This window comes from Mizuhopecten yessoensis, unplaced genomic scaffold (genome assembly GCF_002113885.1).
Source record: "Mizuhopecten yessoensis strain PY_sf001 unplaced genomic scaffold, ASM211388v2 scaffold10531, whole genome shotgun sequence".
NCBI lineage: Eukaryota > Metazoa > Mollusca > Bivalvia > Pectinida > Pectinidae > Mizuhopecten > Mizuhopecten yessoensis.
The window spans coordinates 497813-516850 of NW_018408593.1; the positions used below are offsets into that span (position 1 = coordinate 497813).

Consider the following 19038-nt stretch of genomic DNA (forward strand, 5'->3'; position numbering starts at 1 on the left):
GTAGGCGGTTATCACCTCTGTCTATCACATTTATAATTTCTTACAGAATTTAAAAGGTAAAATAGTGTCGCCCGAAATGCCAAAAAAAGATGAGGCGTCATGCGCAATAACTGTGATGGGGACGAATATCGGTACTTACAAAGGAGTGTATCACGATATATTGCAATACAGAAGGAATATAGTGTGATACGTACTCCGATACATTGTCATAGGAGAATGGTGCTCAATATGAAAAAGACATCAATGTCAGAATGTTATCAAGCTTAATAATATATCATATGTATCAAACAGATTTAAGATCCATTGATTCAGAAATTGCAACCGATCTCTACCACTAGTTATAGCCTATTTATGGTTTTATATAGACATATCTGTGAGAATATGTAGTAATCTGTCTTGTAATATGGAAATATAAAGCTTCGATAAATATTGCTTTACCAAGATATCTCATTTCTGTTTGGCGATACGATACGCCTGTGTATTGTAATATACTGTTTTTCTGATATATTGTAATATACCGTTACTACTTATACCAATGTGATTATGAATTAGTTTCAGCTAAAATGCATATATAATACCAAACTATTACAAGGCCAATTTCTTACCTAAAGTATAATTCAAGGAAAGTCTTCAACGGACATCTTCGCTAGACAAGTGTTCGCTTCGTATACATTCCACTTAATGTATACAAAGCGGACACTTGGCTAGCGAAGATGTCAATGAAAAGATCAGCGTTATTGGTCAAGTATGCAAGCAAAATTTAACAGCCATACCAATGATATCGTCGATTGTGCCGATTTGCAACACCCACAAATTGTATGACATGCTTGTACATGTTTAAACTATAGAACTATTTCCATACAGTTTCTGTGTCATTAAAAGGCGGTTATTAACATTCAATTGAACTTTATGGTAACAAAATGCAGTGTGTAACAAATTTGTTTGCTATTGACACTCTTTGCATTAGTGACCTTTTAGCTTCTTGGTTTAAGAAGTTAAAGGTCAAATATGCAAAAAGGTTCAATAGCAAACGAATAAGATTCGCCGGCGACCAGGTAGCTTGATTAGTTAAAGCATCTGTCTTAAGTGTCTAGATTTCGGAGGCCCCGGGTTCGAATCCCAGTCTGGCCATGCATGCCTCTCGTGTTATACAAGGGTGCTTATGACCAACCTTTGTTTCAGTTAATTGATGTACGCTTGCCAATTGGATACCCGAACCTTCGTTGTAAATAGTGTTGTGTTCGGGGAAGTGTAGTGGAAATCGGGTCGGTCGCTGGCTTCCAGGAAGCTCAATAGGTTAGAGCGTCTGTTTAGAGGTCAGAGGTCTCGGGTTCGAATCCCGGTCTGGCCGGGCATTTTCCTTCTCCCATTTCAAAAGTTTTGTTTATTTTACAAGTAATATTCATGTATGTCAATCTTTGTCCTTGGCCTCGTGTTAAATGTGCATGTACACGCGTGAACGTATCGCGTGAGTGTAAAATGTAATCTTTAAAATCTTGAAACCCAAAATCGTCCCGTATCAGAACTGCACTTATGTGTGAAAATGGAGTTGATTATTACTTAACAGCACGCTATCCCCTTTCGATCATCGAAACACCTGTTATTAATACAGATATTACTACTAAGAATTATGAGATAGATGTTGAGTATCAGTTTTCCGTCATCGCTGACGGCGGATAAATCATTGCGATAAGATCATTACCAATCACACAAGACCTGTAGGTATAGGTTGGCTTTTTATTGACAAAGATATCGTGCTCACGTAGATTCATCAAGGTGTGGTCCAAAGTAAAACATTTGCGCTTTAGGTAAGAGCATCAGTACATGTATATAAGTTAGATCGCCAAGAAGAGTTCCACTTTCGAGTTGTTTTTCGACTTATAGTATTCTTCACTATATCAAGAAGGAGTAGGATTTCTGGCTTAAAGTTACTGCCTCTGTCAAGTTTTCAATTGGCTTTGCAGTGTTACCTGTATGTCGACGTTTGTAAAGTGTGGGCTTTGCAATGTAATGGCCCTGAGTTCGACCCCTGTTGTTTCCTCCTTTTTTATGTCAATTTTCAAAAATTCGAATTTCAAAATACCTAAATAATGTGAAATGCACCACAACGTCTTATTTTTATGGAATACTTCTTTTGAAACGGACTTAAAACAACGTATTGCCCACAACAGTAACAATGGTGATAATACATGTAGCTTAACTGGTTGATACTCTAAACCTTACATGTAAGTGGTGTCCCTCTCATCACTCCCTATGAGCCCCCTCATCGACATAGCCAACCCACTTTGCTGAGATCAGGTGTGATGTCGTCCAAACTAAATGATTACATTCACCTTACAATCGGACCACGCTCGGCCTTTTCCGTCGTATTTCACGGAAATGGCCGAGCGAGGTCGGATTTGTTCTTTGCACTCTCCCAGACTCCCAAAGGACGCCTGTGTTCTGTAAAGCGAACGTGGAAAGACCAATTTACTTTTATCATAATGGATTTACGGCAACTAAGGACGTTTGACGGCTGTGACCACAGATAATGTGGCCGATGAAGGCCTATTTTAATACTGTGCCGCCACACATATAACACCTCAGTCTACCACAGAAATATTCTGCCATCAAGCTTATCAGAGGTACCCGGGGTGGATATACCACGGACAGAAAAGAACCAGTCGTTACGGGAAAATACACACGTAACTCCCACTTTTATCCAATAACATCTACAATTGTCATGAAGCAAGGTGTTTGACGGTAAAGGACAATAATATGGTTCATTGGGTTTAGCATCCTACTAAAAGCAAATGTAATTTCTGTGTTGCTGTGTGTAATGTATGTGTGCTTGAGGCGGTATATTGGTGTATTTGCCTCCTTTCGATAACAAGGATCGATTCTGACTTAAGTGTGCTACCTCACTGAAATACCTTGCTGAAGGCACTCAGCATGATATCCCTCCCGGTCACAAAGAGACGCATCCATGCACACAGAAAACCAATGGTCTAGTAGTATTAAACGACATACTACCAGTATCAACTGCAGACTAAATATATATCCGTCATATTGCTATAGTTTTTTCACCTTTGAAAATAAAATTTACTTGCAGTTTCGTTTCTTAAATAGCAGAGCTAGTTTCCCAACTAATCATAACACTAGTGTGTCACCCAGTATGTGACGTCACTCATTTATATATATCAGTATGAATAATCATGAAAATCTAGCTGAGTGAATTTACACAGCTGTGTCGTATAAATCTCAACTATTGACTGTCAACGCCCCCATAACCTGTAATGGTCTGGACCATACAAATAAACAGGCAAGCCCATAGCGATACTGAAGGGGTGTACTATGCATCAAGCCAACGCAACTTCCTGTTCACAGAACAAATCACTAGGGTTAGCTGTTAAAAGCCAAGCATTGACAAGAGACGTAACTGGTCGGGGAATTAAGAGAAACCAGATAATGTTGATCACGTATACATTTCTAGGTCTTTATTTATATAGACACGGACTGCAAACGTCATTCGGGTCCGTTTACACACGATATGATTAGCAATTGGTATGACTCGCGTGCACTGAAGTAGACATACAGTGGAAAAATAATCCAGGGCTTTCTGTTGTTTAAAGTCATCCCCTTATTGAAATGTTTAGTGCATGTAGTTTGAGGCGAACTCATCACCAGTGACCAAGTGATCAAGGCGTCTGACATTCTGCTACCACTAGCCCACCACCACTGGGTCGCGGGTTCGAGGCTTTCGTGACGTAGTCGCCAGATACGCCCCGCAGGTCGGTATTATTTCTCCTGGTACTCCGGCTTTCCCAAACCATCAACACCTGTCACGTCCTTAAATGACCATAGCCTTTAATTGGACGTAAACACAAACAAACCAAACCAAAGAACTATTCATGGTGACGCAGTTAGGCATATCCGACATAGTCAGACCAATCCATATATATCATTAATTGACAATGTCCGATGTCAACTAATCTTATGTTTCCTAGAGACACTGACCAATGTCCAGTGTCAGATGTTGATGTGCGATCGGAGACTGACCAATGTTCGTGGCAGTCTTATGTTTACCTGATGACATTGAGTTAAGTCCGCAATATCATGTAACTTAGTGATACTGACCGATGTCCACCAATCCCATATACACAATAATCAAGTGACACTGCCCAATGTCCGGCTTTCCGTGTAGCGCTCTGACCAATTTCAAAAAAGGCTTTTGTAACCTATTTAGCGACACCGACCGACCTCCACAAAATCCTTGTAGCCTAGTTTCACTGACCAATGCCAAGCTGTCCCGTGCTTTCTCAAATCACTAACCAACGTCCCGAAACCCCCTATGATACTAACGGTAACACAGAACAACGCGCCTATTTGAAGCTGACAAATCGTAAGTGGGACTTCTCTACAGTGAATAGCTCGTCAACAGAGCTATGTCGCAGCGATTACGATCAATTTTAAAACTCCTAATTAGTGTACTAATTGGTAGGCCTAGTTTCGCATGTCCCGCCCAAGCTTCTCAACTATCTCAAGGTCGAAACTAGAAGTGGGATTTTAATCCCACTGTTCTGAAAGCATACAGCAAATACACATTCTCTGGGTAAAAGGATACCTCTCTCGTGGCCCGGAGGTAACAAATACGCAACCAACCACCATGGGAGGCATCGGGTTGATACGTGAAATACACATTAGCTCGTGATCATTACGAGCATTTCAATTGAAATTTGGATATGCAATATTATTGCAAAAAATCATAGCGACGTACTTCGGTTGTCATATCGTTTTTCTGTTTACATTAGAGATCACTATGTTAACAGGATAATTGACTCCTAAATGAAAACAAACATGCGATATTTAGAACTCACCTGTAGATTGTTTTGGATATGAAAACGGGGCCGTTTAATTGAAAATATGGATAACAATGCTTCGGTTCAGGAAAATATTGCTTAACGCAATCTCAATATTGTAACCATTGAGTACTGAAAACAATGGCAATCAGAAGTTCGTACTACATGAATGTACAAAAAGTGAACTTTTATATTTATTTATAATTCATCTTGAAGGAAATGAAACAATTGGTCGCTAGAGCAAGGAACAAATTTTATTTCAATATCTCCAGACTGAAATATTAAGGCTCAAACAATTTTTAGCTGTTTTTTTTGTTACTATTTCGATCGATATAAAAAAGACAACGTTCTAAGACTTAGCATGCCATTGTCGCCAAATGGAGTTCTAAGGCAACGCGATGATCTATGGCAAGCCAGACGCAGCTTTAAAACTATCAAAGCGGACTGGGTACAGTCTGCGTGTGCTTTGTAAAATGGTAGCTGACATCCGTCGACGTTCACGTCGTACATTTAGAGGAGTCTAACATATTACCATGACAACAGAATGAGACGGATGCTGGTGTTTTGTTTTTCTTATTTTTCTTAAACTTCCGAATTGATAGATTATTGTTTTGGCAAGACCTTGAACATGCTCTGTCATACATTGACACCCAATACTTACGGACTCGCTGTGAACATCCAGAACGTTGTTTAAATGCAGGTCATGTATTTCAGAAACGAAAAACAGAAAGCATGGCTAGCCTTTTAACAAAGGTCGGGCTCTTACATCAACCCCGGACACTTAGCCCTAGCCGGAAGCAGCGGAGGCGTTTCACAGCATTTAAGAGTTCGGTACCAACATGGCGGATTTGTGATGTTACGTATTTACTAATTCATTATTTTCTTACTCGCCACAATTTCCTGAGGTTCCAGTGACTATGTATGTAGTCAAAGTCTGAAGAGCAGGAATACTTTCAGGATCTCCTTACAGACTGCCAAAACATGACAATGAATCGGACATATTTTTTTTTTACCTATACAGCACAATGGCTTTAATAAATAATATCCAAAAATATATTCATACTTTGCGAAATTTTATAAAATAATTGTGATAATATATGAACAGTTGTGTTCTGGGAGTAAAATGCAACGGTGCCTGGCTACGATTCGAACCCAGGACCTCCGATTACAATACGATCGCTCTAAACAACTAAGTCCCATATGTACCTGACCAGTGATAGTTCTCTGGCCCAGCCGTCCGACTACAGTTACAAGGTGCCTATATTGAATTATTCTCGTGTAGAGGTATCAAAGCTTAAAGTAAATTAGGTAAATATTTATTGCGTGCAACCGCTAAAAGAAAAGACACTGAGGGACAGTAAAATCCATATAATATATTTTTATAAGGAATTCAATCGGAACCGTAGGCACTTTCAGTAAACGAGGATAGAATTTCTCGTTTGTGGAAAGTGCCGACAAAGGCATTTAATGTATTACCTTTGTATCAACTATTTTCATCAGACACTATTTTAAGAGAAACGAAAGAAGACCAACTAATAAAAATATTAAAACCGAGTCTCAACAGGCCACAATAAAATTTTACGCCAAATTGTCCACCAATCTTGTGTACTTCGTGACGTCACGTTACTATTGTAGTGTGATGACATGTAGTTGTGACGTCACGACGTTGTTCTTTTGAATAAACCTCAAGAGCCCTGTGAAGGGTGAAAGCAGCTAGTTTTTTAGTCGGTCGTTCATTTTATTTTTTCTATATTTACTTCCTTCACACGAACATTTAATCACTTTTTATTATATATATATATATATATATATATATGCAAGTCGAAACTATTAAAGGGGAATTTGCTCTATGGATGAACAACCAGCTGGTTTTTCTAGTGTTTTGTCTGCAGTGTGAGATTGCTATAAGGATACAGATGTAATGTACAATGTAACACTAACATTCCACAAACTGAAAGTAGGTCTTGTAGCATTGGTAGACATATCAATACGTCAAATTACATGTCAAAAGTTACTGTCGATCACTAAGTCTTAAAGGTTTTGTTTCACAACATAATTTCAAAACTAGACATTTACAAACCTGTGATGAGGTTACATTTGACTTTAGTGTAAGGCAAATAGCACAACATTCTGTTACACAATCATCATTCCAAAACTGACCGATTCTTGTTGTTTCTGGGACATCCGTTGGAACTGTCATACTCGTTAACTCTATTTTCATATATCTTTGAATGTTTTATCGCAATTTTTCGTAATAAAGAAGTCTGGATTGTGTTGGATCATAAATATAGAAGTTCTCCTGAAAGAGTGGGAAGAATTCTGATAACACGACAGATTTATAGTTAGGAAATATAGGGTAATCACCCAGACCGCGATGAAATCATTTTCCCTCAATAATCATTAGAGTATTATATATATATATCAAACGAAGCCGACGGAAATGTCATTTATATGTAAATTTTGTGTATGTCATTGGTGTCGATTGCTAAATCTCTGCCATTAGGGAGCTCGTTTATTCCGTATATTTCAGATATATTGACCATTAACTTGAGTCGATGCTATCTCGGCAATAAACATCAGCTGTTACCGTTCGTTGTTGAATAAGCTATGTTTTATGATACGATGTCATCAAGTATAAATGAAACATCACAATACCGTCTAAGATTAAAAGTACGGCATTAAGGATCCTTATACCACTATCTGAAACTGTCACATAACATTGGAAACTGCTGTCCGGCATGACTAATCATGTAGCTTTAAATTTGATAAATCGTTTCAGGAGAGTTATCCATTCCTTGGACTTCTTTATGAAAATATTAAGAGAATGAAATGAAAAAAAAGAAATGAAAAAAACCGTTCATTTACAACGGGGCTTTATATAAACCAGGATTCGAATCCTGAACCTAAGCAGTATTGTCTTTTTACCAACTGAGTTACCCTATAAGCCGAAGTACCCTGGCCACGTCGCGCTTTAGCTATGGCAAAAAAAAGAAATTAAGGGGAGGTAACTGTATGCATCGAAAACTACAGTGGTATTCCCTAGGGTCTTTAAATGACATTTGTGCTTTGATCCTTTTGATATAATATCATTTATAGCGTATCTACTTTAAGTATCACTACAAACTTATTGTATCTATATATCGTTATATGAAACACAAATAAAGAAGGAAGACACAGCGTATTACTCGTGCCGGGATTCGAACTCCTGACTTAGAGCACCAAATCACCTAGCTGAAAAAAATACCAGCGTCTTTGTCCACCGCGGAACCCTAAACACTGTTTTAATATTGCAATGGACCAACATCATACTACTCTGTTTTCACAGTTGCAACGGCAAACCCAACTAGTACAGTATAGGTTAGTTAGTCTATTTGGATATTGGAGGTTTCGGGTTCGAATCAAGGTCTAGGTTTGTTGCATTGTTTCCATCCTGCTTAAAATTGGTTATCTACGGATTACACTTTGGAACAAGTGATTTTAGGAGCTTTGCAAGAATTACAACGATTTTGTGTTGTAATGGGTTGTCTTCTGAGGAGTGACGGGAAGACTACGGAGGAAGAAGGCAGGAAACAAATGAAGAGATATACAGTAAATAGGAATATCGCTGGTGACGAGAAAAAACTCTCAATTGAACGAGTGAAATCGTCTAGAGATTCGGGTTCCGGGTTCAAATCTCGGTCTAGCTCGTTTTAATGTTGCAGTCATATTATCGACATACAAACATTTCAGTAATGCCAACAGCTCATCTATAACACAAATTAAAATCACAAACTGATGATAGCGCAAGTATATTATGAATATCTCAATAACAAGTAACGGCTGGCCAATCTTTCTATGTGAAGACGATGATTATTTATGAGATTCTTGATGGTCGTTATTTCTTTATTTGGTTCCCGTTGTTGTGAGAGTGCTAGCCTGATCTGGTCGTTAGTTCATGGAAATGAACTGAATTTGAAATAAGCTGTCATGACTTCGGTTTTCCGAGATGCAAATGTGGGGTTGGTTGACACAGAAGCAATTGTTTCAAGTCATTGAAGCCTGTTTTAGATTCGCTGTCATGCCCGTCAAAGCAGTGGAATAAGTTTGACAAGATTGTCTAAGTGATCATCAAATTTGGTGTCGAGATGCCAAAAAAATGTTTGCAGAACAAAAAATGGTTGTCATAGACATTTGTTTATTATTTTTTTAACAGATTGGTTTTCTCCAAGTGGCACTTTATTTTTTCTAGACTGCAAAAGACGTTTCGTCAAGTAATCAAAGCCTACACAAGAACGAATTTTAATATCAGATTTTAAATGTTAACTACATCGCATTAATACGGGGAACACACATTCCGTTCCCGGTTTTATTTTTGCGCAATAAAAACCGGAATATATGCCCTGTGTTGACTTAATAGCATTGTAATGATCTTTCGATGCTTATTTTTTTTTATTTTTATTTTTTTATCTTTTATTGTTTCGGGTTAGACTTTCAACCTCCGTTACGACGATGGAGCCCTGCCATATGCCGCTTGAGGTTATTTCAGCAGTATCGTGCGCCGGTCTGGGATTGTGTATACGTGTGGTGGTGAAGTAATGTTAGGCGTCGGTAGGATATCGCATGAGGCTATATAGACACGTACAAAACATAACCGATACTTCAGCATCGTTCCTTTCACAAATTGCTTTCAAATGATACCGCAACACACAGCATAGAAGTAGATATCAGCGGTTTGTTTTACTCATAAATCGCAAGCGAGAAGATGGTTTGTTTAATATGGTATCTCAACACATATTTGTTCGCTGGCAACTACTTGAAATTGTGACACACCTGATGAAACGGAAAGTACGAGAATATGAGGTAAACATCATGTACCGAGTGGACACTAGACCATTTAAGGACACATACTACGGTTACCTAGCGATGACATCACCTCCACTGCAAAAGAGTTCCACTGTTAAAATTGTTTAAATACACATCTGATAATTGGTATTTAGATCTGTTTAATTTAATTAATGACGCGTTTAAAGGGAAACAAGGATGAATAAATTAAAATATTAGTTTAAAAAAAAAACATAATTAAAAAATATTTATAGAGGAGATAACTCTAACACAAATCACACGTACACCGTGTAATGTAGCATATAGCCTTAATGTTGAATATTTAACATGCAGTTATAAAAGTCTATGTGATTTCGGTGTATGAAAACGATCGCTATATATGTATATATATAACTTAAATGCACTTGTCGGAATGTTTGCAATAACTGAAATTGTTGGCTATTGCACAAGATTTCGATGTTGTATAGGATAGCATGTCTAAGGCAGACATTCTACCGGCTTCTTTAAAATAACATAGCTGTGGAATGATAGTCAATGCACTAGATACAGAAAAAACTGTGAACGGTCTTCTTAAAACAGACTAGTTATAAGAATGACGCATTGCTTTTCAAATTCAAAACAAAAGACGCTATGAAATTTAGAAAAGTACCCTTGTAAATAATCTATAAAGCCTAAGGATGTCGATCATTTTCAGCCAGACATCTAATTTTCTCAAATTGTAAACTATAAACCGTTAAAACGAAACGAGTTTAGAAGTGTGTCTCATTGACATTTATGTTCTGTTTGCAATTTCTAAATTGAAAAGGGACATTTCAAATTTCCGCTCGTCGACAGTTTCTGACTTAAATGATCACATAAGTTTAAATTTTCTACATTCAAAACTGTATATAAGACAAAACTCCTTTCCATAACACAGGGTGTACATATTTTATATATCTATTTGAACTTGAGATCTATTCTCGTATCAAGCCAGCGCTGTGGAGAGTTATATGGAACCTTACACGATAGTATTCGAGCGACAAGTATTTGGAGACTGGTTAAGTTGATAAAATATCAATGATATATGGACACCACTGATATTGACATACCAGACAATCCCGTAACAAACTGGAGGTTATCAATGTCTGGTTAGGTTAATACTTCATCGCATTGACCTCTCTTAATGATAATAGTTGTATTTAAAACATTTTTTCTCTCAAAAATTTGTTTCCTTATCATTTATAAATTTTATGTTTGATTTTAAACTTTAATCAAAATAATTCTTATCATAAAAATAATATTTCAAAATGCATTATTTTTCATCGAAATCCGGTTGACATGATACATGAACGCTATATAACAGCCCGCGTGCAGTGTGCCCTCATAAATCCTCTTCAATCATACTTCGGAGATAAGATAATTTTTCGTTTCATGACATACAAAGACAAATGTCAGCGGTATCATTGCTGTAGTGGCTAGTGTTACCATACAGGCTCACAACTGAATGTGTTGGGACCTCCTCGACACAAATACAATAGTTAAACTTCATGCTTGACTGGCATCAGAGAAAAATATACTAGTGTATTATGTATATGTCAATGAATTCACGATTTACACACGTTGTTTTAGGTCCTGCGTAAGACTCGCCGTATATTTATGGAGACATGAACCGAATTTTAGTGATTAAAGTTAGGGGAGTTCCTTATCTCGCCTGTCCGTGCGGTCAGCCGATTATAATTGCATTGCCCAGTCCGGTTGTGTGTGTATATATATGTACATTAGAACTAATAAACAGTTTAAGTTGCCTTACACTATGTGTCAACAAAATCCGTTTGATAAGCAAGCGTTTTATAACACGGGGTACTCCGATTATGGCACGTTTCGTTCGCCTTCAAAGAAAGACGATTCTTTCAAAAATACCACCTGCCCTTTCCACCTGTCTTTTTCATGTAACAAGATATAAAATCATTCTAGCGCATCAAAGCAGCCATCGGTGTAATTAATAAAGTGTTTACGTGTAGTGACATTTTACTGGTGTGCCTCACCGAGTTCACAAGGCTTTGAGCTACATTAAATCTTCGCGTCCACCCTCCGCGGGCCGTTTGTTTTTTATTTCAAAATTCACACATCATGTATGTATGTGTGTGTATATATATAGCTACATGTATATATGTTTACCTATAATACACCTAGTTATAACAGTATACATACACACACATATTCACACACGTTTGTATATGTACTGTTAGATTTATATATAGGTGTGCGCTGTAAGAGTGCTGGTGTTTACAAACTTCAGTTAGTGTTAACGTTATAGAGCCGGTGTGGCAAAATAAACCCTTAGCCAAAAGAAGACATATTTATTTCAATGGTAAACATAAGAAATTACCAACTGACACCACTTTTGGCGTAAGGTATAAAGATAGATACAGTATATACATACACCTGTTGTAACAGGTGCTGGTATATGTAGCTAGCTCTCTCGCATGAACGACAAGGAGATCGAGTATACGGACCCAAGGACGGATCTGGGAGGGGTGTAAACAAACTGTCCTACCTTGTGAGTAAGTAAATCCCACCAGCACCAAACACAACAGGCAGACGATCCAACTAGTCCCAGACGCCATTATAGGTATTGAGAGACAGTTGAGCACATGTGATCCGTGACGACTGTCGTATGTCAAGGGTACCTCTCATTCAACACAGTTAACGCTCCGGCGGGTGTAGAGATCAGGTATTTAAATAAAAAAAAAATCTATCAATGAACTGTATATCAAATCTATCCGTCAACACGGCTGGTCACGAATGTAGCACCAACTAACTTGTTGAAACGGCACGGGAATATCATAGCACACGACGCTGCTTACTATATTTTAGTGCTGAGATGCAGCCGACTCAGGGTCTCACAAACTCAAAGTAAATAGTTCCACGTGCTGTGATGTGTGTGTGTCCCCACCGGAGTGCTCTGTAGCACAGTCACTCGCTGAATCGGCTCACAGAATACTAAGACCGAAAGATGAAACCCACATTAGATTGAGCTGGCCTGTTCCCCTCTTCGTGTGTAAACAGCCGAGTGTGCAGTTAGATACTCAGTACGCCAAGAGGACGCTGCCGTGTTTCTAGACTGGTGAACGATAGTCGTTTTTGTGGATCCATTTGTGTCGCTTTCTCTATGTTTATCGTTCATCGGACATTACCAATAGCTGTCGACAAAATACGCAGGGGATTTTACTTTAAAAGATTGTATTGGCGCATATTATGATTAATTATAAATCACACAATGCCTTGTATTGTTATAGCCATTTTGTTGACACACCTGCCGTTGATACGCTTGGATGCAATGTAACACGTGCGCGTACCCATTCTTTGTCATCTTGAACACATGGTTTATAAGCGTATTATGAAGAACGACACGTTTGAAATATATATATATATAGTTTACGTCCTGACTGCAATTACTTTAGAAGGAAAAAAGACATAAAAAGATGCACGTACATGATACGAAGTAGGAACAAAGATAGCATTTCCTCGACGACCCATAGTCTAATTGTCCGGACAAAGTACACGCGTGAAATACTCTGACGTCATCAGCCTTTGTGTGGATGCTTTTAACAGTTGCCAAACAAAGGAATATCGCATCGTTAAATTACGATTCAACAGAAAACAATCCTTGTATTTTTGTTACGTTTGTAAATTGTGTTTAGTGTTACTACAGATTGACATCGTGACCTTTGACCAGACTCCTAAACCAACGCCAACAATGACTGTCGCGTGCTTGTTGCATGCCGTTCAACGAGTGAAAATATATCAATTTCACCAATTTTCTGCCTCATTAATTTCTCCTTTGCTACTGAACACACACGGGAACGTATATGTCTCCAACTTCACGCGGCTTGCGGCTTTGCGCGCGTCTGCTGCACGTGCTGCTGTGACCGATGGTTCACTTGCGTTCTCATATTGACCGATTGTGACAAGTTGCGTGAAAATTTCACTAACATTATCAGACTGTGTTATATCCTATTATAGTCATAAGCCGATCAAATGGTCAGGGCTTTTATTGTGAACAACCTTAACAGTCAAATGAATTGGAAATTAAATCCATATTAAAATATCAATTGAATTTTCTTCCGGCGACAAATTTGTATTTACATCAAACGTTTTTCGTATGATATTTTACCGTAAGTTCGTCTTTGTGAAGATTTTGAAATATTTTCCCATAATCTCTATACAATATCCCGTTTCATAATACAGTCAGTTTATCATCAAAGGACATTTTTGGTACTTAGACGAAAAATATCTTCATTCTATAACTTGTGTTTGTGGATAGGTCGGGGAAAATATTAATAAGGCGTTTTGTTTTTTTCCCAAATCCACATATTAAAGATTGTCCCATGCGTCTTAATTTCTAACATTTACACGTAAAAGAAGTCAAGTCATACATTAAGAAGTTAGTGCAAAGTTGGAAAGCTTACAGTTTTGAATGCATTATTCATTCTTTTAAAAGCTACCGATTTTCTGATTAGGTTAATATAGTTGATTTTTGTAAATATCTACACTGTATAGAATCACGCAGACATGAAATTGCCACTGGTTGGTACGAGGTCATTATAATGTGTAACAATATATGATTATGTAATCTTTTGACTTTCTGTCTTTCATTTGACTAGGAGTTATGAAAAAAAAACGTAATTTGCAAATGGTTTAAACCGCGACTGTTATAATGAAATAGCTGCGCTGTACCAACATTTTCTGGAAATTATTTACATTTTGAAATTAGTTTTGTCACGCTAATTTGATTTTTATTGTAAAATTACCAGTTATTTAACATTCATTTGGATTTAAAAAATACCAATTACTAGATTATTGTGAGTTTTTATGTGTAATTTTGACTTTAAAGAAATTTTAATTTATTTTGTTTCTAAATCTAGCTGGCGTCAGGTTGGCAATATACCCTGTTAAAATTCGGCATGAATCCTTCAAAACTAGGTTTTGTCGAATTTCCTTTAAGATATCGGAGGAGAATTTTGATTTATCTTTGTTTTATTCTTAGTAATTAACACTTAGCGAACACTTCATTCATTAAAATCGGATAGATTGACGTCTCGGGCAAGTCGCGTCTTCTTGACACGCATGAGAGTTGGCGTAAAGTGGCGCGTTAGCTTCTGGTAGCGAGAAGAGCCCTCCCAGGTCCTCCTCCAGCTCATTAGAGTTAGAGAGGCGACCGTCCCAGTAATAACACGCCATGGGTTTTAAACGTTTCTCATCTTCAGAACGGAACACAAAATAACTATGATTGGGACTGTCAAATTATGACAGTTCAAAATCTGTTGAAAGGTAGTAAACGCGTAGGAAACATGCACGTCAGTTTGAGAAAAAGGCTTTCTAGGAACCTTGAGCGTGTTTCCATCCGGATGTAGTAATATCACTAATCTAAGGGCTGTTACGGGAGCCATTCCTGGTCACGTTGCTACATTGCGCATATGCCGGTGGAACAGGAATTGGTTCACGCAGAGGAAGTGGTTTTTTTTTTGTTTTTTTTTTTACTGTGGACAGTTTTTGCCCTTGTCATAAGGCATTAGAGACATGGGCATCAAATGGAGATACACCGTTGTGTCTCTGCCACTGGGAAATGACATCCCACGGTACGAAACATTCCCTCTCTTACAATAAGGATGTGGCAGTGGAATTTCTGAGCCAAGGAGTGATATTTTGGTTGCGAAACCCGAGGGTCGGACATTTCTATGTCACACCCTCAAATTAGAGGATGATTAATTTTCTTCCGTGCTATTATTTGTATCACAAATCCATTAAAATTAGTCTGGTATGTCTGATTCGCAATTTACATTTTCCACCGAATGTTGGTTGTGACCTCAAACTTTATTGTTCCCTTGACGTCAACTAATTGTTTAAATAGGATTGCCCCTGCCATGAGGATATGACACAGTAATCTCGACCCGATGGGTGATATTCTTGATTGTTTAACCCCAGGCCTACTTCAAACTCATGATAAGACATTCAAGAATTTCATCTCGACGTCTGTTTTTCTATTCCTATGTAAGAAAAATTAGAATAAGAGCTTTCAATCTAGCTTTACCTATATTTGCAGATATGATGTGACGTCATATGATCTTGTTCCGGTGATTTCATCGTATTTTTCTTTTAACTTGCTGCATTGTGTCTGTCATACCCAAATGAGTGACACAGACATCAAATCTTATGGTGTTTCATAGAAATCCTTAACAGGTCAAACGGAATATAGTTCTGTAAATGATGGGAGCTGTAACGTTTCAATGTTTCACCGCTAGTGGACCGGAAGTGATATCAAAATACATTGTCCATTCTATTTACCCTTATTTCGATATTTTCCGATATTTTTAAAGAATAAAACTGTGTAGGGGCACCATCATCGACACGAACAGCATATTGAGAAAATATTTCAGGATAGACACAAGTTCTGAGACAATCACCGCCACCAACAGCATATATTATATGTTTTATACTATGATGATACTTTAACATGAGATGGGATCACGACTGTCTACAAAATGAGTTGATGCATTGTGTCACGTCTGTCCGACCGGGTGAGTGACTTATACTAAAACAATGTTTATTATCAAGACTGTTAATTTTATACCGAGAGTCCGTCTGGCCACCAGCTCTGACATATTATTTTGTCCAATCTGTGCTTACTAACCAGGATGATGTATCCGAAGATGCATTGGAAAATAATTTGCACCATGCCGTTCGTAACAGTACAAGTCCTCGGTGCCCTAAAGAAAATATGTCCATTTACAAGCATGAGAAAAGGTGTTTACATTTTTGCCAAATTCTGAACGAAAGACCGATGTCGAGCATGTGGTGACACGTCACGCTCTTTGACCTTGGAATTTAACCTTGAGATGGGATTTCACTGATTGACATTTCTTACATGTGGTTTTGATTTCTGTCTGTCAGTTATACATGTTGTATAATTGTTACGTGTCGGCAGTCATACAAATCACAGAACGCACGTGGTTTCTCGTACATTTCACACGACCTCACCGGTACCGCTACACTAGAATGCCACTTACAATAATGTACTCGAAAGGGACAAAGTACACATGTATGTGGGCCATACTATTTCTTCTGGTGTCAAAACAACAATAAAACGAAACATAATACGCTAATAACATACATGTACCCTCAAAGAGAATTAAGTTGTTAGCTTGAATGATAGTATGTGTATGAGAAGGAAACGACACAGTGTTGTACATTATTGCTACATACATTTGAAAATATTTTAACGTCAAAATACGGAGACGTCAATTCTTGACATACGGGAAGTTTTAGTGGGCAACATTATTGCGACTTGATCGAACAATCATAATATACAAAGACAACAGATATAGTTAAAACATACACACGCAAAGGGATTGGACAAAAGTTAAACGAACATTGTGAACGCCGTTTCCTCGAAAAACAATATCCCCGGCAAAAACGGAGACCGCTGTGGTTAATGCGTCTGACCTTCTACGATCACCAGCCCTCTACCACTGGTTCGCGGGTTCGAGGAGAACGTGAAGCAGTCAGACACTGGTCGAAAGTGGGTGGTTTTTCTCCGGGTACTCCGGTTTTCCTACTCCATCAAAACCTGGCACGTCCTTAAATGTCCATAGCTGTTAATAGGACGTAAAAAGAAAAAAACACCAAAACCAACCAAGCCCCAATAAAACATGTTTACGGTATATCGCGCGATACGTATCAAAATGGAATGGACACGTGCACCGTGACCCGATACTTTAATGCTATACCCAGCGTAGATGTAATTGCAGCAGTGTAACGCTATTACACTATTAATTTGTTAATAATGTTTGTTTGTTTCATCTCAATCACCAAAACAAAGTGGCGTGTTTGGGCTTAACGACAGGGACTGCCACCAACATCTTTTAACATATTACGGTACTTTGAAATAAACCTTCGTCAGCCCTTCGGTCATGAAAACACAATTAAGTAGGTCCAACTAACCTTAAAAGACAACTGAATCGGTTTAGCTTTCCTTGTACATTCGAAACATATTTTAGTCGACCCTGTTTTCCTTGAAAAAAGTCCGACCATCTTTCCTTGAAACACAGTTTTGTCGATAGTCCAAATGTCATTGAAACATAACTTAGTCTATCAAAATGTCAGCCAAACTGTCCCTGCAACGAATTTGAGTTGCTCCAGTTGCCCTTTAAACAAACAACTGTATCTGTCCAACTGTCCTTGCAACATAAATGTGTTGTTTTGTTCTTTGAATACAGCTGTGTCCGTCAAGTTTTCTTTCTCAAAAGATAAGTCAAACCAACTGTCCTTGAAACTTAAGAAATTGTGGTCCAATTTTCCTTTATTTACAGAATTAGTTATGTCAGTAGCGTTGTCTTTGAAACACTAATGAGTTCGTCTGTCCTTAAAAAAGTTGTCCAGTCGTATTTTAAATACAATTGTTTAGGTTGAGATTGTTATGAAACAGCTGGGTTGAGTAAATCCTTTTTTTTAATCTTTAAACTCTGTTGGTCCAAAAGTCCGTGCGACACAGCCCTGGCGGCCCAGCTGGCCTTGAAACATAACCGATTAGATACAGCTAATATTGCACTACAGCCGAGTCGAACCGAGTGAAACAGAGCTGAGTCGAAACTAATGTTCTTGAATAAGCAACTATGTCTGTCCAAATATCTCTTAAACATTGAGTCGAACAAATTATCCTGACAAGTTAACTGGATTGGTCCTACTGTAAGTGAAACATAGAGCAGTCAGTCCAACTGTCCGCTATACAGTTTTCATCAAAGATTTTATACTGGAACATGGCTTAAAACCCGAACGCATTTTCATAATGAGAACCTTGACCTTGGAACATACAGGAGTCGGCTATCTTGCCAGTATATAGAAATATTCTGCACTGAGGTATCCTGACAAAGGATAACACGGTTGGTGCGTTCGATTTCCAATAAAATGTTCTCTAAAGGGACATATTCTTGGAATGGAAACAAAACTTCCATATCGTATAAAATATATGTTTAAAGTGCGATATGTTTTTTATCTTGTGACGTTTAACGGCATATACAATCTGGCCCTATGGTGTCAGCGTTTGATCAGGACCCTGGCCTCCATTAGATGTTGAGGTCGATAACTCTGTTTTGTCCCAACCGTGACGCGCAAACTATAAAGTCGTCACTTCCGGTGCCCATAACTTCAACCAATATAACGTTTCTTGGTACCTGCAGCGACCCTTACTGCAACCATTATAAAGTCACTTCCAGGGGCCATAATAGCAACCCTTACAATGCCATCATGCCGGGGGCGTTAAAAGCAACCATTATACCGTCAATTCTGCGGGTCATAATAGTAAATGTTTTACATGTAACGTCACATCCGGGGACAATAA

The 19038-nt window shown here is 38.1% G+C and overlaps 1 protein-coding gene across 2 annotated transcripts in view; it reads right to left on the bottom strand.

Moving 5' to 3' along the window:
- The window catches only part of LOC110460996, a 145607-nt gene extending 131910 nt beyond the window's left edge, over window positions 1–13697 (bottom strand). Inside the window, exon 1 of one of the 2 annotated variants that reach the window (XM_021514254.1) lies at window positions 12196–13697. In XM_021514254.1, the coding sequence (XP_021369929.1) occupies window positions 12196–12265 (70 nt within the window). In that variant the 5' untranslated portion in view covers window positions 12266–13697. The remainder of the gene's footprint in view (window positions 1–12195) is intronic. The other variant, XM_021514256.1, reaches the window with a different exon arrangement.
- Between the last annotated feature and the right edge of the window lie 5341 nt (window positions 13698–19038).